Source organism: Balaenoptera physalus, assembly GCF_965194825.1.
Source record: "Balaenoptera physalus genome assembly, chromosome: 2".
Taxonomy (NCBI): Eukaryota; Metazoa; Chordata; class Mammalia; order Artiodactyla; family Balaenopteridae; genus Balaenoptera; species Balaenoptera physalus.
In genome coordinates this window covers 150,461,932-150,483,612 of record NC_138883.1, presented here as the reverse complement: position 1 = coordinate 150,483,612, position 21,681 = coordinate 150,461,932, and the positions used below count along the sequence as shown (strand labels likewise).

Genomic DNA, 21,681 nt, shown 5'->3' with positions numbered 1-21,681 from the left:
AATATTTTCTGTTTCTCCAGCACTGTATGACATAGTAAGTGGTTTATTACCATTTTCACTATTTTTGAAACTCTGCTGAAGAAGTACATCTTATTGACATGTCAATTTGTCTAACACTATAAATGTAAGTACCCAAAAAATTCTTCACTAGCCAGAGTGATCTGTTTATTCCATGCTACGTGAAGCTGACCTTAAATATCTCCTTTCTCTGAATAGATGGATACTTTGAGAATGTTTGAATGAAAGACCTAGGCTGAATAAGCTGTGAATTGCTGCCGCAGAGGAATGAAGGGCAGATGAGAGGATTTTACTTAGTTTTGCTTCCTATTTTCAAATGTGGCATAATCAATTTATCGCCTCTCAGACGTGAATCCACTTTCATTGCCTTCTCAGGAAAGAATGATCTAGGCCCTTGCATTGTCTTTGTCAGCTGACTTGATGTGCAGCTGTTAGCAGAGGAGGTGGAGGCCTTTCAGCAGGAGTGGTTCTTGGTTCTTGCATGTTGCTGGCTTCTGTGGCCCCTGCACTGTGCACCAGCCAACAGTTCACCCAGCATGCCCTGTACAGCTCTGTAGGGATGGCTCTGTGAGACACCCCTGCCCTGGAGGGCGGAGGTCACATTTGGTTTCCGGGCAGCACGGTGTCTTTCATTATGCTATGAAAGCTTTCAAACCTCTGCCGTTTTTTCTACACCCTTGCCATGTTTGCCCTGCCTAATTCAGTGCTTCTTGATCAGACTAGCTTCGTTCCTCTGTGCTTTGGTAACATCAATGCCACCGTGGAATCCCAAACTAAAATCATGTTCCGTGTCCATGGACTTGCAGTCTGCCACTTTCCAGCCCCTTCGTGGGAAGTGTGGGATGTCTTTGACCGCTTTTTGGCACTCGTCTCCATTGACGTTAGAAATACTAGAAAATAGTAGTTCCCTTTCCTGTAAAACTAAATGTACAGCTCTCGAGCCATATTGTTTCCTCCTGGTATTTAGTTTAATCTTTTTCGGTCCATTTGTGCTTCAGACCTTCCCTGGAACTCAGGGCTCATAATGATCAGCAGCTCTTGTTGATGCCTTGTGTGGCCGGGAGCTCAACTGCTCTGTCACCCTGCCCAGCACCTCAAACGAGTGGGAGACTCCACTTCTTATTATTTCCCTTCCTCAGCTTTCATCTAGTTCCTAATTCACATGGCTGTGTAAGAACTGCATCCAGGACACTTGTAATTAAGGTTTTGTGACACTTAATCAAATGTCTTCGTGGTTCCTGCGTCAGAGCTACTGATGTCACTCATGGATGCGTCCCGTGCAATGGTGCTGGGCTTTCAAGGGAAGATTTGCTGTGTAACAACCTGCTTATCCACATTTTCCGAAAAGTTTTTAGTTTCGTGAGGTCTTGTAGGGTTGATCTGGGTTTTAGGCTAAGAGCTATGAACGTATTCTCAGCTAATACCCCTTTTCCAGTCTTCTTAACTGTTCATCCAGACACCCCTTCCCGGAATCCAGGGCACTTGGAACTGCCGAGGGGCCTCCCCGTGGCACCCGATGACACGTGTTGGTTCACACAGAAGATAGACTTCATTGTGTCCCCTTTGCCGTGTGGTCCAGTCTTACTCTCTCCTCTCTTCCTGCAGCTGTTAGACACGTACAACTGGCAGCAGGGGGAACTAGGAGAGCTCCCAGCCTTGTTGAGGATGGAAGGGAGAAGCCACGTTAGAAGAACCAGGAGAGTCGCACGGTGACATGGGTTGGTTTTCTCCCCCGACTAATCATCATATTTTGAAACATCTTTCCAAAAAGATCTCTCCATCTAGTCACTCTCCTGAGGTGTTAGTGGTCCTTTTTGGTTTGGATATTTGGGTTGGGAGTGGGGAGTATTAAGCACTGAAAAGCTTACCATGTGGAGGTAATTCTGATCCTAACATTTCATTCAACATTGCAGTGAATGCTTTTTGCCCTAATTACACTGTGCACCCCAGAGGCAGCTCTTCAACTGCAGGGCCGCGCATCTCTTTCCATATCTTTGCCTTGTTTTGACTGGGTGAGCATGCTCTCTAGGGGTCTTCAGTGATCACGCCAGCACTGCTGTTTGGGGAGGGCCATCCTGGTATTCCACCTAACATCATTATTCATCATGTTGTGTTATGGACTCTTCAGGGTGCTATTTATAGATGTTTTAAATGTTTCTTATGCCGTTATTTTGCAGTTAAAATGAGACATAGAGTTGGCTTTTGAAAAGAATTAGTTACTTCATCAGTTTATGTATTGTTCAATTTTGCTGTGCAGTAAGCTATCCAACATCTTAGTGACTTAACAGCAACAAGCACTTAGTCTGACTCATGGCCAACTGTGGGTAAACTCTTTACCTTCTGGGGCATAGGCCAGGAGTGGCTCCTAGTTTGGGCATGTGAGTGTCTTTGTGATTGAAAATATTCTTGTTTTACTATTTTGTTTCAATTTTGTGAAAAAAATTTAGCAGACTTGTGTTTGGTTTTAGCAGTTTTTTTAAATGTGGGAAAAAATCCACACTTCTTTAAAATGTACCTTTCTTATCTATTCATATTTTCTAAAATGATTGTTTTATGTTAAAAATATAACTTTTATCTGATTGCAAAAGTAATTTATGCTCAAGGCAAAAAACCTTGCATATATTTAAAATAATGAAAAAAAACAATATATTGTAATTTTGTCACCCTTACATGACTACTCAATATTTTGGTGTAGTTCACTGAACTGGAAAGGAAGGGGTAAAACTATATTTACAGACACCATGATGGCTTATTTTGAACATTTTAAGAAATTTACAAAACTAATAGAAATAATGGGAATTTTGCAAGGGCGCAAGGGAGAAATTCAGTATATAAAAACTAATTGTATTTGTATACACTAGCAACAAAAATTGTAAGTGAAATAAAAAAACAATGCTTTTTATAATAACATCAGTAACATCCAACATTTAGGAAGACTTCCTCAGTGAAAGTTACAGAACATTGTTGGTAGAAATTAAAGGAGAAAAAAAATGGAGAGATCCACCGTGTTCATGGATTGGAAGACTCAATATTAAGATAGTCTCTCTACATTGATTTATAGATTTAACATGAATCTAATCAAAATCCCAACAGAGTTTTTGTAGAAATTGACAGAGTGTTTCTAAAATTTCCATGAAAATGAGATCAAATCTGGATAGCCAAAACAAACTTGAAAAGAACAAAGTTGGAGGACTTGCACTACCTAATTTCAAAATTTATGATAAAACTACAATAATCTTCCTTATCAACATCCCAATGGCATTTTTTGCAGAAATGAAAAAATTCTAAAATTCATATGGAATCTCAAAGGACCTCAGATAAGCAAAACAATCTTGAGAAAGAACAACAAAATGGAGGCCTCACAATTCCTGATTTCAATATAAATTACAAAGGTACAGTAATCAAAACACTGTGGTACAGGCATAAAGACAGGCATGTAGAATAATGGAATAGAATAGAAAGCCCAGAAATACACTCTGTGTATATGGTCAGATGATCTTGGACAAGGCTGCTAAAGCTGCACAGTGGGGAAAAGATAGTCTCTTCAACAAACAGTGTTGGGAAAATTGGATTTTGTTTTGCAAAAGAAAGAGGTTGGACCGTTATCTTACACCATATACAAAAATTAACTCAAAATAGATTATAGACCTAAATGTAAGACCTGACACTGTAGAATTCTTAGAAGAAGACATAGGGGGAAAGCTTCATGACATTGGATTTGGCAGTGATTTCTTGAATATGACACCAAAAGCACAGGCAACAAAAGCAAAATTAGACAAGTGGGACTACATCATACTTAAAACTTCTTTGCAGCAAAGAAACAATAGAGGGAAAAGGCAGCCTATGAAATTGAAGAACATATCCTCTTGTATACATCTGATCATGGGTTAATATCCAGAATATATAAATAACTCCTACAACTCAATAACAATAAATAACCCAATTTAATAATGGGCAAAAAACTTTAATAGACATTTCTCCAAGGAGGATATACAAATGGCCTATAAGTCCATTAAAAGATGTTCAACATTACTAATTATCAGGAAAATGCAACTCAGAACCACAGTGAGATACCACTCACACCCATTAGGATGGCCATTATAAAAAATTTTCTTAAACAGAAAACAAATGTTGGTGAGTATGTAGAGAAATTGGAACCCTTGTGCACTGTTGGTAGGAATGTAAAATGGTGCAGCAGCTATGGAAAACAGTATGGAGCTTCCTCAAAAAATAAAAAATAGAACCACCATATGATTTATGAATTCTATTTGGATATATATCCAAAATAATTTAAAGCAGGGATTCGAACAGATATTACTACACCAAGAGTCATAGCAGCATTATTCACAACAGCCAGGAGGTCGGAGCAACTTAAATATCCATCAGTGGATGAATGGATAAAGAAAATATGGTGTGTATATATAGTGGAATACTACTGAGCCTTAAAAGGAAAGGAGATTATGACATATTCTACAGCATATTCTTGAGGACATTTTGCTGTGAGAAATAAGCCAGTCACAAAAAGACAAATACAGTGTGATTCCACTTATATGAGGTATCTAAAATAGTAAACTCATAGAAACAGAAAGTAGAATGGTGGTTGCTCAGGATTGGGGGCAGGGAGGTGGTGAGTTGCTGTTAGGTGGATGTAGAGTTTCAGTCATGCAGGATGGATGGGGACTTCTGGGGTCTGTTGCACAATCATGTACATGTGGTTGACAGTATTGTGCTGACCACCTGAAAATTGTTGGGAGGGTGAATCTTATATGTTGTTTTGTAAACACTCTAACTGAAAAAAATATATAACTAATCAACGTAGTATAGAACTAGCAGAAGGATAGACAGATGGATTTACTGTACCAGATGGAGAGTTCAAAATTATACCCATACACACATGTTTAGGTGATACTTGACAAAGGAGCTAGGGCAATTTAATAAGGAAAGGAAAATCTTTACAACAAATGGTAATTGAAAAATTAGATAAGCATGTGGGAAAATGTGAACACCAACCTCCACTTCCACTACTTAGAAAAATTAACTTGAGATGGTACCTAGACCTAAAAGTAAAAGGTAAAAGTATAAAGCTTCCCAAAGAAAACAAAGGAGTGTCTTTTTTGAACCTTGGGGTAGGCAAAAATTTATAGGCAGCATTCAAAAAGCACTAGCTAGAGAGGAAAAGGTAACAAAGTGAATCTCATGAAAATGAAAGATTTCTCCTCATCAAGCACACCATTAAGGGTTTGAAAGTTGAGCCATAGACTTGGGATGAGTATTTTCAAAACATATATCTTTAAAAAAAGCTTGTATCCATAATATATAAAGAACTAGTATAAATCAGTAATAAAAAGGCAGCTCAAAAACTTGGACATATACTTCACAACAGATGACATGCAAATGTCCAAGAAGTCCAGGAAAAGTGCTCAACATAAGCCATCAGGTAAATGTACATTAAACTTCATGATTCTACTTCACAATCATGAGAACAGCTACTGTAGAAAAGATTGTAGCAAGTGCTGGTGGCAGGACTAGAATCTCATATATTGGTGATGTGGATGTTAAATATTATAATCACTTTGGCAGTTTCTTGAAATTTAAACAGAATCTTACATAGTGGGAAAAGTAACATCTTTACTTTGGAAGAACTTGATGGGCACCATCTTAACCAAGGACCAAAGTTAACACCATCAGTAGAGGACAGACTTCTGTGGAACCCCCACTGAAATGCATGGTCTGAATCTAATCATGAGGAAACATCAGAAAATCCAAGTTGAAGACAATCTACAAAATAACTGGCCTGTATTCTTTAAAATGGCCAGTTTCACGAGATGCAGAAGCTGGGAAACTGGTCCAGATCTAGGAGGGCAAAGAAAATCTGATAAATGCGTGCATCCGTGGTCCTGGATTGGATCATAGACTAGGAAGACAAAATAACTGCAAAGGAAGTTACTGGGATAATTGGCACTATTTGAACATGGACTTTGAATTAGATAATAGTATATCATTGTTAAATTTCCTGATTTTGAGAATTTACATTATGTAAGAGAATATCTCTATTTTTAGGAAATACTTTGAAATATTTAGGTATAGAGGAACATGGTACCTGCAATTTATTTTCAAATGATTAGGGAAAACATACATAAAGAAAGCAATGGGGTCAAATGTAAGTGGTGAGTTTGGGTAAAAGTTATACGGGAGTTCTGTACTATTCTTTCAGATTTTCTGTAAATTTGAAACTACATCCAAAAAGTTCAAAAAGAGAAATATATAAAACAAAGTGTTTGATATGTGGAGAATTAGTGTACTCTGACCTCATTGATGAGCCCTTTAGTTTTATTCAGTAACGTGAATACAAGTCATTCAGTCATCAGTTTTTAATCTAGGAGTTTAAGAAAAAGAATGACCAGAAACTAAGTTTTTGTCTTAAAGTACTTTGAGTCTAGTTGAGGAGAAAAGAGAAGTGCATACACAATCTGAACAAAATAAAATAATAAATAAATTCATTGTGTTTGGTATGTGATATGCTCTAAAACAAGTGTTGGCAGATATTTTCTGTAAAGGGCCAGATAGAAAATATTTTTAGCCATTATGGTCTCTGTCACAACTGCTCAGCCCTGCTTTTATAGTATGGAAGCAGCCATAGACAATACACATATAAATGAGTGTGTCTCTGTTCCAGTGAAACATTATTACAAAGAGACTGCAGGCTGCATCTGGCCCAAGGGCTGGCCTATATTTACCCCCACTCTAAAATGTTAACAGGGTGGAGTTTTCCTAGGAACAGCTAGAGAATAGGGTGGTTAGTGGTGAAGGGTGTGGGCCCTGGAGGTACTCACACCTGGGTTCAAACCCTGTCAATGCTACTCACCAGTTACATGACACTGGGGGAGCTTCATACCTTTGCTTTCTCATTTGTGAAATGGGAATAATAAGAGTGGCTTCTCCACAGAGCATGCAGAAGATTGTGGGTGTAGTAGTATCCTGACTGCAGACTTCTAACTGGTTTCCTGGCTCCTACTCTGATTCTCCTGCAGTCTCCTTCACAGCATCCAGAATGAGCCCTCCAAAACGGAATCAGATCATGTCATCCATGCTCACCCTTCTTCCCCCATGCTTCCCTGTCTAAGTTAGAATGGGAGCCAAGCTCTGTACCACCCCTGTAAAGCCCTCATCCTGGTGAGTCCCTCTGCTGGTGTTGTGTGCATTGTGCCAACACCATCCTCATTCACAGTGCAGGGCCTTTGAGCTGGCTTTTCCCTCTGTCTTGGAGATTCTCATCTTACTATTCAGATTTCACAGTAAGAGAGCTCTTCCCTGGCTTCACAGTTAAGTAGGTACTCAATCTTTTTATCTTATTTTCATTTTTACCCCCTTTGATTGTCTGTTGTCTGTCTTTAACCCTTTAGGAAGTGAGCTGCATGAGACACAGTACCTTGTCCACCTGATTCTCCACGCCAAGCCCTGAGGACACCACCTTACAAAATAGGCAGTAAAAAATCATTTGTGGAGTTATTGTAATGGGTTAATATACACAAAATACCTAACATAGTGACTGCCCCATAACTGATGTTTGGAAAGTGTTAGCTAAAATCATTACCGTACAGCCTGTAAGGTGTGCATACTTCCCTTAAGAGAACATTGAAATGAATTAAGAAGCTTGAAAATGTGACCCGTGAAGAAATATTTGAAGATCAAGGTCCTTTCACTCTAAGAAAATAAAAATCACAGAGATTTACATCCAGTATCTGATTATTTATACAGATCTAGGGTAATAAAATGAACAGTTAAAAGTCTACGAATGAATTTGAATGCCTTTTTCCTGGAGCTTTCAAACTAGCAGGTTTACACTTATTTTCCTTCCTTCCCCACTCATCCATTTGTGACAGTTTCTGTAGGATGATAAACTCTTTCACAGGACCAGAAAGAAAGCAGAAAAGCTTGGGGCCTTCGGGCTGTCCCTGAACAATGGAGTGATTGAGCTCTCGCTTTGTTTCAGACGTCCATACAGAAGCTGTCCAGGCTGCGCTCGCTAAACACAAAGAAAGGAAGATGGCAGTGCCTATGCCTTCCAAACGCAGGTCCTTGGTTGTGCAGACCTCGATGGACGCCTACACACCCCCAGGTGAGCAGCAGGCCCCGTCTGCTTCATGAAGTCAGAGCCAGCAACTGCGATCTTTTTAACTTTCAAAATCATGGTGCCATAATTCAGATTTTGAAAACCAGAAGTCCAGAAATAGTAAATACGCTCTAAATAAAACTTGGAAGGAAAATTGGCATGATTATGTATATGTCTATATAAATAAGTGTTTTTAAACTTTTCATTTAGACTCATAAATATGATAGACTTTTTTTAAAAATCCTATAAAATTTTATTTAATTCTTCACAAAGCAAGAGAAGAGTTTGTACATCCATCCTTCTAACCGAAGCTGAATTTCTCTTCTGCTTAGACTGGTGTATGCATATTCGCAAGTCTTTAAAATGTCAGTAGTTTGTAATGTTCTGTTAAGAAATTGAATGAATTGAAAAATTTAGGCAGTTACTTAAATCTGGTGTCATCAATTTTTCCTGTGAAGTACAGGTAGTATTTTGGGGTATCACAGCTGCTTGCTCTGCTATTGTGGTGCTGAAGCAGCCATGGGCAACATGTCAGTGAAAGGCATGGCTATGTGTCAATAAAACTTCAGTCACAAAAACAGAGGGTTTGGTCCACAGGCCTGCCAACCCCTGATCTAAATGGTTGAAGGTAATATCCCATTTATATTTCTGCTTTTGTTTAATCTTGAATTTTATATAACTACCTAAGATCTCTACTTAACTCTACCCAAATAATTATAATCTGTATCTCGTGATCTTCAAAACTGACGTGAAACATGAAGTTAAACGTCCAGGTATCTATTAGAAACATGAAAGATTGAACCTAATTTACTTGATTTTTGTGTGTGTGTGTTTCTGGTTCCAACATTATTCATATCGTTGTTGCCACTCTTTTCTGCAGATCTAAGTTACCTGGCACACCCCTTTGTTCATAAGAGAAATTTAAGGTGCAGTAAGAATAGTTGAACATACATAGCATTTTTTGGAGTCTTTTGAAGTTAATCATGAGTGTTTGCAAACAGTGAGGGTAATAGAAGCACACACTTCAACTCACAGATGTGGTCAAGTATATCCAATACTGCTTCAAACAACTCTTAAGTCTTCAATTTTACATGCCTTTAAAAGTGAAAGTCCTGAGCTTTGTAAGACAAAACTTAAATAATATAAAACTTAGTTGTTTTGTTTTGTCTTAACAGATAATACCACAAATGTTCTTTATCTCAAGAATATAATATTCTAATAGTAAAGGGTGTCCTTTTTGCCCATTTCCTTCCTTTTTGTTGAGCCACAGCATGTAGTATTGGAGTATTTTTAAATCAGCATAATTAATATATTTAATCCTATTTAGTTTATGGTTATAATTTGCCAAAATTTATAAGTGGTGAAAAATTTTATTTTGTATGTGTTTATACAACAAACAGAATGGACTTACAAGAATAACAAACCCCACTTAAAATATATTTTAGCCAACTCTTTGGAACTAGACAGTATACAGGTAGATGGACATTTTTCTGAGCCACTTTTTATGGGAAACGTTGAGTCTAAAGTACAAGGTGCAATGTGATTATTTGTTTATATGCTTTTTCACATGTCAAATCCATCCTCATGAGTGTTGTGTCATGCGTGATGAAAGACAAAACTTTCAGGAGAACGAACATTGTACAAAGGTCTTTGCAAAATATAAAAGAATGTTATTGGAAATGAATGTCATTTTTGGTGCAACATTTGCATTTAATTGTTTGGTTAGCATTTTCAGGTACACCATATAATACATTTTGTAAACTGTCATTCAGGAGTCCTAGTAACAGTATCACATGGGATAGTTTTGTACAATCATAAATACCAACACCATCATCATAAAAATTTTCATTCATAACCTATTTTGTGCTTATCAGTAGTCTGCATATTTGTAACTGTACTTGCTTGAACAAAATCTTGGCTCAGTTTCATTTTCTCTCGCTCTGTTTTCCTTGGTTGCTGATAGCATTTGTTAGAACTAATTTTGTGTCCAGTTTTCTTCAGAAAATATTCCTGAAGTTTATATTCTCTGCATGAAGTGACTGGTTGCTGACTAGTATCATAGTTTCTGGAAAAGATATGATTAGGATTGTTGCAATGCCAGTCTTCTATAGATGAAACTTTGCTTTATTTTTCACATACAAAAATATAAGAATTTGTCAGTACTTTTGCTTCCAGCCATAATGAAATAACGTACCAGACTAACCCATACACCATAAACAACTATAAAACTGCACAAAACAAATGAGATGACTGCTTTTAGGCAGTGGACCTCATTCAGGGAATCAAATGAAAATATGTCAAAGAACTAAATGAAAATATTATCTTAATACTTGAGCTGATCAGAGAAAGGAAAAAAATATTTTAAAAATTAATAGAAACTCTAGAAATGAAAAATATAATACAGAAATGATACTTTACTAGATCAGCTTAGCATCACATTGGAGAAGCAGGATAAAAGAGTCTGTGAACTTGGAGAGAGATCAAGAGAAATTAACCAAACTGAAGAATGAGGAGTCAAAAGATAAAAGAAAAATTAACAGAACCTCAAGCATCTGTGATACAATGTTAACATACTTATAATTGGAATCCAAGAAGGAAAAGAGAGTGAGAAAAGGGAAGAAAGACTACTTAAGGAAATAAGGGCCACAAACTTCTCAGACTGATATAAAGCACCACCTCACAGATTCCAGAAGTTCAGTGAACGCCACGCAGATTACGTATGAAAAGAATCATCCCTAAGTTAATAATAGTCCAAGTGCTGAAATCCAAAGATTAAGAGGAAATCTTGAAAGTCATCAAAGGAAAACAGATACATTGCATACAGAAGAACAGTCATATGAATTATGAATACTTATGTGAAGATGCAGTAAGGGCCAGAAGACAATGAGAAGACATTTTTTTTTTTTTTTTTTTAGAAGACATTTTTATAAAGTACCAAAAGGAAAAAACTGAAACTGTCAATTCATATTCAGTGAAAATATCCTTCATAAATGAGGGTGAAAAAAAGGCATAATGAGACACCTGAAAGCTCAGAGAATATGATGCCAGCAGAACTGCAAACATACTAACAGATGTTGTTTAGGCTGATGGGAGATGATACCAGCTAAAAATTTACATCTATGAAAAGGAAAGAAGAACACTGGAAACAGTAAATAGCTGGGTAAACATAAAATTCTATGCTTTTTCTTGTAATTTTCTTTAAAACAACAATTGCACAAAAGATAAGGCCAGGTGAATGGAATTATACTGTTGTATGGTTATGAAGTAGGAAGCAGAAAATGGAAAGAATGAAATGAATAGTGTCAGGCGTGATGTGAGATGGGAGAGAAAGTTTGTAGTGTCAGATTTGAAGAGCAGACAGTAACAGTATTGACCCCATATGGACCCATTGAGGATTCATATTCTTAGCCCTAAAGTAACCACTAAAAAAAATGAGAAGAGGTATAGGTAAGAATTTAATAGAGGACATAAAATGAAACTCTTAAAAAATATTTGGTTAATAGAAACAAAGGTGGGAAAAATCAACAGATTAAAATAGGAGGAATGAATGGAAAATAAATAGCAAAATGTTAGATGTAAACTCACTCGTATCAATTATTACAATAAATGTAAATGGACCAAACGCCCACTTAAAAGATAGTCAGACTGAATAAAAAAGGAAGATACATCTATATGCTGTCTACAAGAGACACATTTGAATATAAAAACAAGGATAGTTAAAAATAAAATGATGAAAAAATATACAATGCAAACATAAAGCATAGGAAGGTGAACAAGTCTATATTAATATCAGACAAAGTAGACAGCAGGACAAAGTAGTACCAGATATAAAGAGGAACATTGCATATTGGAAAATGAGCGATTCACCAGGAAGTTATAACAATGAATATTTATTCATTGTTTTTAGGTATTTATTCATACCTAAAAACAGAGCATTATAATTTATAAGGCAGAAACTGGCATAATGAAGGGAAAAATAGAAAAACCAAAAATAATAATTGGAGATTCTTAAAATATTCTTCTTAAATAATCGTAAGAAAGTTGTCAAAACAACACTATCAACCAACTTGATGCAGTTGATACTTACAGAATATTATGCCCAACTATTGCAGAAAACACATTCCTTTTTAATACCATTCTTGGGGTATAATTTACATCCCATAAAATCAGCGCATTGTAAGTGTGTAATTTAATGACTTGTAGTAAATATATAGATTGTGCAACTATTGGTACAGTCCAGTTTTAAAGCATTTCCATCCCCCCAAAGAGTTTCCTTGTGCCCATTTGCAGTTAATTCCCATTCTCACACCCAGGCCTAGGGAGCATTTGATCTGATTTTTACACCTCTAAGAATATTCTAGACATTTTGTAAATGAATAATAAAATATATCCTTCTGTATCTTCTTTAGCATGTTTTTGGGCATCCATTTTGTAGCATCAGTAGTTCATTCATTCTTATTGCAGAATTGTATTCTATTAGATAGATATGCCACATTTTGTTTATCCAGTCACAAGTTGGTGGATATTTAGCTCGTGTCCACTTTTCAGCTATTATGAATAATGCTGCTATCAACATTTATGTGCATATATTTGTGTATATATATAATTTCATTTATCTTGGGTAGACTCCTAGGAGTGGAATTCATGAGTCTTATGGTAAGTTTATGTTTGACTTTTAAGAAACTGTCAAATTGTTTCCATAATGGCTATACCATGTTATATTCCGACCAGCTATGTATAAAGATTCCAGTTTCTCAGCATCCTCACCAACACTTGGTATTGTCCTTATTTTTTTTTAATAGTCATTCTAGTGGATATGAAATAGTATTTCATTATGGTTTTAATTTTCATTTCCCTAATGACTAATGATGCTAAGCATCTTTCATGTGCTTGTTAGCCATTTGTATATATTCACTGGTGAAATGTCCAGATTTTTTGCCCATTTTTAAAATGAGTTGTCTGTCTTCTCACTGGTTAAGAGTTCTTTATATAATCTGAATACAAGTTCTTTATCAGGTATACAATTTGCAAACTGTAGTTTGTCTTTTCTTAGTGTTGTCTGCGGTAGAGAGAATTATGGCCCCCTCCAAAGATATCCATGTCCTAATTTCTAGAACTTGTGAATATATTACCTTACATTGTAAAAAAAGACTTTGCAGTTATGATTAAGTTAAGCATCTTGAGATAGGGCAGTTATCCTGGATTAACCAGGTGGGCCCACTGTAATCAAAGAAGTCTCTATTCAGGCAGAGAATGATAAATACAATACTATGTAATCTCAGTCACATGTGGAATCTTAAAAAAAAAAAAAACTCAGAAAAATAGATCAGATTTGTGGTTACCAGAGGCAGGGAGTGGTGGGAGAGGGAATTGGAGGAAGGTGGTCAAAAGGCAAAAACTTCTTATTATAAGTGCTAGGGATGTGATGTACAGTATAACTATAGTTAACGCTGCTATATGATCTATGTGAAAGTTGTAAAATTTAAGAGTTCTCATCACAAGGAAGAAATTTTTTTGTTTTTTCTATTTATATGAGATGATGGATGCTAACTAAACTTACTATGGTAATTATTTCCTAATATATGTAAGTCAAATGATTATGCTGTACACTTTAAACTTATACAGTGATATATATCAATTATATTTCAATAAAACTGGAGGATAAAAGGTCCTTAGGGAAGAGTATCAAAGTAAAAAAAAAAAAGACAATGAACCAGAGGTTGGAGGGATACACTTTAAAGATCAATGAAGGGACCATGAGCTGGTGACACAGGTGGGCTCTAAGAAGGTGAAAAGGTAAAGGAGTGGATTCTCCCTTGAAGCCTCCAGAAGGAATAAAACCCTGCCAACACTTTGATCTTAGACTTCTGACCTCCAGAACTGTTAAGATAATAAATATGTGCAGTGTTGTAAGCCACTGAATTAGTGGTGACTTGTTATGTTACCCATAGCTTAAGAGTTTTCCATTTTGATGAAGTTCAATTCATCAGTTATTTTATGGATTGTGCTTTGGGAAGTTTTAGAAATTTTATAGTTTCAGTTCTTTCACTTAGGCCTGTGATCCATTCTGAATTAATTTTTATTTATGGCATGAGATAAGGATCTATGTTTTTTATTTTGGTTTGGTTTTTTGATACGTGAATATTCAGTTGCCCAGCCCATTTGTTGAAAAGATGATCTTTTTCTCATTGAATTATCTTGGGACCTTTGTCAAAAATAAATTGACCATGACCATAAATGTAAGACAATATTTCTGGGTTCACTTCTGTTCCATTGAAATATATGCCTATTCTTGTGCTAATATCACTATCTTGATTACTGTAACTTCATAGTAAGTTTTAGTATCAGGTAATGAAGTCCTCCTTCTTCCTCAAAATTATTTTGGCTATTCTCAGGCCTTTGCATTTCCAAATAAATTTTAGAATAAGCTTTCAATTTCTTAAAAAAAGCCTTCTGGGATTTTACTAGGTATTGTCTTAATTTTTTGTTAGATATATTGCTAAGTGTTTTATCCTTTTTGATGCTGTCATGAATGGAATTGTTTTCTTAATTTCATTCCCTTATTGTTCAGTGCTAATATCTTATAAAGATATTTCATATCTTTTTTTGGTGGTCCTGTGAATTTAAGAAGTCAGATGTATAACTATGCAACTCTTTTCACCTGCCATAGTGACAACGCATGCTAACTGATTGGATGGCTGGATTTTGACTTCTGACTACTAGATCAACGTGTGCTTGTTCCCTGGGAGGTGGGAATAATTTGCGGTCTGTCCAGCCAGAAAAGGGTGTGGGAGAGCATTGATGCATATATGCTTTGATAAGAGATATCTTGGTTCTCTCACTCTGTGTGTGCTTGTCCCACTGCAGAAACTCATCTTGTCCCACTGTCTTTTAGTCCTCGCAGCAGAGGCAGTCCCCATTAAAGAACTTTCTTGGAAGCTCCACTCAACAAATTTTGATTAAGTCCCCCCCACCCCCCACTTCAAGGATAACTGGAAAATTAGCTGGGCACATTGATGACTTTGTCAATGCAAAGGTAGTCTGGATGCTGAGAATATCCGGGTGCTGGCAGATTCAGTGTCTGGTGAGAGCCTTCTTCCTCATAGTTGGTCATGTTCTCACTGTGTCCTTACATGGCAGAAGGGGCTAATTCATTTATTAATTCAAGAATTTTTCCATGTGTTCCTTAGAATTTCCTACATATAAGATCATGTCATCTGTGAATAAAGACCGTTTTACAACTTCCTTTCTAATCTGGATGCCTTTAATTTATTCTTTTCCCTGTGGTTCACTGGCCAGAACCTGCTGGATAACGTTGAATAGAAGTGGCAAGAGGGGACATTCTTGCCTTGTTCTTATCTTAGGGGAAATATATTCAGTCTTTTACCAGTATATACAGTGTTAGCTGTGGGTTTTCATGAATGCCTTTCATCAGGTTGAGGAAGTTTCCTTCCATTCCTGCATTGTTGAGAGGCTTTATCATGAGTGGGTGTTAGGTTTTGTGAAATACTTTTTCTGACTTTTAAGGTTAACTTACTTTTTTTTTCTCTTTATTCTACTAATATGGTATATAACAACTCATTTTTGAATGTCAAATTAACCTTAATTCATGTTCATATGTGTAATCTTGGTTACCACTTGGTCATTTTATATGTTGCTTGATAATGTTTGCTAATATTTTTGAGGATTTTAGTGTCTATATCATGAATGATATTGTTCTATAGTTTCCTTATGAAAATATGGGGTGGGAAATGAAAGATTGATTTGTAAAGGGGCATGAGAAAACTTTTGGGGAGGTGGTAATGTTCTGTATGGATATACGGGTGTATACATTTCTCAGAAGTCTTAAGTCTGAGGACTTGAATAGATATTTTTCCAAAGAAGATATACAAATGGCCAATAAGTACACTTAAAGATACTCAGCATCACTGATCATTAGGGAAATGCAAATCAAAATTACAAAGAGATACAACTTCACACCCATGAGGATGGTTACTATCAAAAAAAAAAAAAAAGGAACAGAAAATTACAAGTGTTGGTAAGGATGTGAAGAAATTGGAACCCTAATGCACTCTTGGTGGAAATGAGGTGCATAGAGGTGCAGCCTCTATGGAGAACAGAATGGCAGTTCCTCAAAAAATTAAAAATAGAATTTACTATATGCTCCAGTAATTCCACTTCAGAGTACATACCCAAAAGAATTTAAAGGAGACTCTCAAAGAGATATTTATATACCTATGTTCACAGCAGCATTATTCACATCAGCGAACACATGGAAGCAACCGAAGTGTCCACAGCAGATGAATGGATAACAACATGTGGTCTGTACATATCATGGAATGTTATTCAGCCTTAAGAAGGAAGGAAATTCTGACACATGCTGCAAAGTGGATGAACCTTGAGGACATTATGCCAAGTGAAATAAGCCAGTCACAGAAAGACAAAAGTACGATTCCACTTACATGAGGTACTTAGAGTAGTCAGAATTACACTGAGAGAAAGTAGAGTGGCGGTTGTCAGGGGATGGGGGGGAAGGGGCAATGGAGAGTTACTGTTAGATGGGGACAGAGTTTCAGTTTTACAAGATGAAATGAGTTATGTGGATGGATGGTGGTGAAATGAGTTATGGGGTGGGTTGTCCAACATTATGAATGTATTTAATATCACTGAACTGTACACTTAAAAATGGTTAAAATGGTAAAATTTATGTTATGTGTATTTTACCACAATTTCAAAAAAAATTGAAAAAATTCTTAGGTCTGAATTCCAAAAATATAAATTTTATTTTTATGTAAATTATAATTCTAAGTTATTTTAGAGGGAAGGACAAGGGAAGAGAATCTGTTGGCCTTCTAATATTATTGTTGCTTCTGTAACAAATTTCTAATAGATAAACTTGTAAAAAATTTCTAGACAGTGTAGGTCACATGACAATGATAATAAAATGCAATGTAAATATACTTTACAAATATTGCTGTGTTAAAAAGTCCTTGTAAAATTTACATCAACCGTACTCCAATAAAAATTAATTTAAAAAAAAGAACAGTACCTAATACATTAGTAAGTGCTTAATAAGTATTGATGAATGAATGAGTGAATAAACAGCAAAGTTAACATTAAAAAAAGAAAAAGTCCTATGTCTTGATTTAAGACAAATTACCCTTTCACTTATTCTCAGTAAATGTTCTAGAGCTACTCTCATCCTTTTTCCCTCCTGGCATCTCACATAACTCACCTATATGTACAATCTTGAATGTCATTCTTACATTGAAGTTTAAATAACAAGTATACAATGATTTGTTCTTGAAAACCTTGCTTCTAGGTGAAAAGTTATTAAATGAATACTATTTCCATTAATTTTAATGCAAAAAGTGACATGTTTTTGCTCAATCCAAGATACAGTTTTCATAGATAGCAAAATAAATAAATAATGAAAAAATTTTATAAGGAACAAATATAAAAGTAAATGCATTTATTTAGTTTGATCACAGAATGTAGTGTGGTGATTTACTGTCCTCCCGAAAGGAGGAGGCAGAGTCTTTAGATGTAGGTTGGTAGAGAAGTCCAGGTCATTCATTGGGAGAGGCAGGAGGATGAGACCTGCCACACTCACATGGAACTTAAAATAGCACATGACTCAGAGAAACACCTCGGTGTAAAGAAGGGCTACAGAGCATCACACTTTGAAACGCTTGAAAGTTCAGTGTCTTAGAAAACACAACCCTGGCCTTCTCGCTTGATGTCTGAGTACACAGAAGACATTGGTTTCTCCCCTAAACTCTTGAGTGGAGGAAATTGGTGAGTATGTCTTTGTCTGAGATTGTAATGTCAAAACTTTCTGTACATATATATGTAAGGTGTTTTGGATGAAGACTTCACTACACTGAAAAATAATTTGTCATCTGAAAAGCGTGTGATTTTTCAAGAGTGTTCAAAGGTCGTCGATCAGTTAGTGTGGGAGGTAGGTCTGTGTTTGCAGTGTTTGGAGAGGGACTAAGCCTGGGGGTGCTTCTTGGCTGTGATACATGGCTGATCACCTCCCTCCCACAGATACCTCCTCTGGCTCGGAAGACGAAGGCTCGGTGCAGGGCGACTCCCAGGGGACCCCCACCTCCAGCCAGGGCAGCATCAACATGGAGCACTGGATCAGCCAGGCCATCCACGGCTCCACCACCTCCACCACCTCCTCCTCTTCCACCCAGAGTGGGGGGAGTGGCGCCGCCCACAGGCTGGCTGACGTCATGGCTCAGACGCACATAGGTGAGTGCCCTGCTGGGCAGTCGTCTGCGTTATTCTCATTGTCCTTATGTCTGAGTGGCTGCTGAGTAACCCTGCCCTTTTTATTTTGGAATTTCTCTATTTGCGCATCTCGGGCATGGAATCCATCTGAGGGACAGAACAGAGCCCCACTCCCGCTCCTGGGCTGCTTTGTTGCGTTGGTTTTACTGTTTTGTGAAACCCTTGGTTTTACGATTCTTTACATCCCAGACGTCTCCTACAGCTGTAATTTCAGGAGTTTTCTGCTTGTAGAGGAATGCGTTCTTGCTCATTAGAGAAACTTGCATGGTTTCATGCAACTGGTTACATGCTTTCTTCTCCTCATGCTAAAATATGCTCCTAAATGAAATTTTAATTATGCTAATAAACAAGGCTGGGGACTTTAGAGTGAGTTTGCCCTTACTTTGGAAGTCACTTAGGAAGGGGAGGCTTTCATCACTACTGCTTATATGGTTTTCTGCCATAGGCGTTCAGATTTCTGGGGTGGTTCATGTTACTTTGTGTGTAGGTTCCATGATACATGGGATCCTCTGTATTTAAAAAAGCACAGAGTTAGGAAGCATTGGTAAGATGTTTGGAAATAGTGTAAAACAGGAGATGAAGTGAGAATTGTTAGAGGAAAGGAGCATATTGGATGAGCAGGGGGCTGCGTGGAGGGGGTGAGTAAGGGTCCTGTTTCTCTGCCTGCACCCTAGCCCGCCACTCACTGCACCACATTCATCTGGTGTGGAAGGCACAGCATGAGGTCCAGATCTGCCTGATCCATTTTCAGCTGTGGATTGAGATTTTTAAACATTTCAATAAAGAATTATTCACAAAGTAAATTACTTGCTTTGAATGTGGTGCCAAGATGGTTCAGTATGTTCTCCATTCAAATGGGGTGGACCAGGGTCAGCCGCATCCAGGGACGTGGAAGCTGCACCTCCCTGTGCAGTGGTTGATCATCGAGCACAGGGCAGGTGCACGGCCTCCTCCCACATCTATCCTCTTACCCGAAAAATCCACGTTTAGAAAACAGGTAAGTGAAATGAATGAATGAAATACTCTGCCAGCTTCTCAGACTCAAAGTATTTCTAGATTATTGGCTACTTGACAGAGTCAGAGGAATTCCAAACTGACTTCTCAGGACTTGGCCCCAGTGGCACTTGCTCAGCATGAAGTTGAGGTTAAAAGCAACAGCCTTTTCAGAATCAGCAGTGAGAATGGTTGTCTACCAGCAGGACACAGGCAGCCGGTCGGGAGGGCTGGGTCTGGTCCCAGTTCTCACGTTAACAGCTGCTGGCTTCTTCAGAAGTCAGTATTCCCTGCTCTAGTTTTTTAGTGGGAAGAAAAGGAATGATAATGTCTTTCCTTTGTACCCATTGCGAGTAAAAAGGAGAAAATAGGAAAATTCTTCACAGTTTTTAAAGTAACACTCACATGCAAAGTAGTAGTATTAAATTTCAGTTTAAAACGTTTTCAGGAACATACACTGGTTAATGTGTACTGAGAACCTCTATTTGAAATCATAGATAAAAATTAAACAGAAATTTATATGACCATTAAAGATCTTTAGATGCTAAAATTTCTTCCTCTGTGTTTTGGAACCTGAGATAGCCCTGAGGCTCTGTCAGTGTGCTTTGTCTGGCAGCCACCTGGGCAGGGGAGACGTGGAACTCCGTCCACCTCTGCCCCTCGCTCTTACCTTAGGAATGTGTGTTTTCTGATTGAGTACACTTCTAAGGAAATATCAGGAATCTTACCAAGAGAAACACATAATTTTGAACAAATTACTCCCTGCATTTGTTTCTCCCTTTATGTAGTTACATGTGGAATATTGGAGGAAATTATAGCATGGAGAATTAAATTTATCCAAACTATAAAAGGTTGCGTTACTCAGGTACGTTAAGTCTCAGTGTAACCTAAATATAGCTTCTCAGTGTGTGACATTTCAGTAATTTCTAATTTGGCACATAGATAAGTTCCTAGAGTATTCAGGAATTTTCTGTAAATATGAAAAAAAATTTTTGAAAGAAAGCAGTGGCAAAATAATAAAATAAGAAAAAGAGAATTAAAATATTTTACTCCTGTGGCAAAAGCAAAAGAAGTAAAAAGTCAGAATTGGCAGTGTTCAACCTTTTGTTGAGGCTATCAGAAGCCTACAAATAAGAAAATATTGTGGGTATGTCTGTGTTTTAAGGAATTTAGGGTCAAATAAACCACCAACTTGTAGTACCTCTGGTCCCTCAAGGTGAAGTACTTGGATAGAGTCTGTAGAAACCTCTTTTGCCCAAAGGGTAGAGGAAAGACAAGCGGTTAAAGACCATGAAGAGGCAGTCACAAGTAGATGGTACTTCTGCTTTGTGATTGTTGGAATGAAATCCTGCATCCTTGTGGGTCCATCCTGACAGCATGACAGGGACACCGCACGAGCATCTCCCATCAGGCTGGCTTAGCATACCATGCGGTCCCCGTCCAGGTGGTTTTTCCTCCTATGGCTCTGCTTGTTGTTATTCACACTTAAAACACTGACAATGAGGGCTCAAGACGTTCCCCATCCTGAGATGCTAAGGCCTGAGATGTGCACATTTGTGACACAAGAAGATGGGCGTGCCGTGTGACGGCTCCCTGCAGCTTAGACAGAACAGGGCCTGCACATCATTGAGGGCCCTCTCTCCACAATGACAGAGAACCAGAAGGTGTTTATTCAGAGCCTCTGTGCATGTCATGTTCTTAAGACAGTTGGAAAGGAAAGGATCAACACCTCTAAAATATTTATCATTATCAAAAGTCAAGGAGCATAATTTAGAGTAACCAGGAGAATTAAAGCAACACTTTGAAACTTCAAGAGGCATTTTTGTAAAAGGTACTAGAGTAAAATATTATAGGAATTAGTAAGCTACATAGAAATGGAGAAACTGAAGAGAAACTATTAATACATTTCTAGATTAAGAAATAAGAACAAAGCATAATAGATAACATTGTTGTATGTTCAGAATCAAAATTTGTATATTCAGGAAATTAAAGAGACTTCTACATGAGCTGTTCTCTTATTTTGTAGCTCCAGATGTATAGGTAAGGTCTGTGTCACCCTTTGTAACTGACACATCTGAGATGTTATCACATTCCGGTTTCATCTGCATGTGTTGGGGGTGTATTGTCATTAGCCAGATATTCATAGAAGTTATTGCCATTTCCAGACTATCTTAGAATTCATCAGCATGAATGCCGCTTTTGGTGTGTGCAGTTTGTATCCGCAAGGAAATTCTCATCAGGTTTCTTGCATCTGATCC

General features: G+C 37.3%; 1 protein-coding gene across 7 annotated transcripts in view; it reads left to right on the top strand.

Annotated features, from left to right (window-relative positions):
• The window catches only part of DIP2C (disco interacting protein 2 homolog C), a 364,119-nt gene that overhangs the window by 209,976 nt on the left and 132,462 nt on the right, over positions 1 to 21,681 (top strand). For all 7 annotated transcript variants that reach the window (XM_082442364.1, XM_082442363.1, XM_082442368.1 and 4 more), the window contains 2 exons: positions 8,012 to 8,137; positions 18,182 to 18,391. In XM_082442364.1, coding sequence (XP_082298490.1) covers positions 8,012 to 8,137; positions 18,182 to 18,391 — 336 coding nt within the window. The remainder of the gene's footprint in view (positions 1 to 8,011; positions 8,138 to 18,181; positions 18,392 to 21,681) is intronic.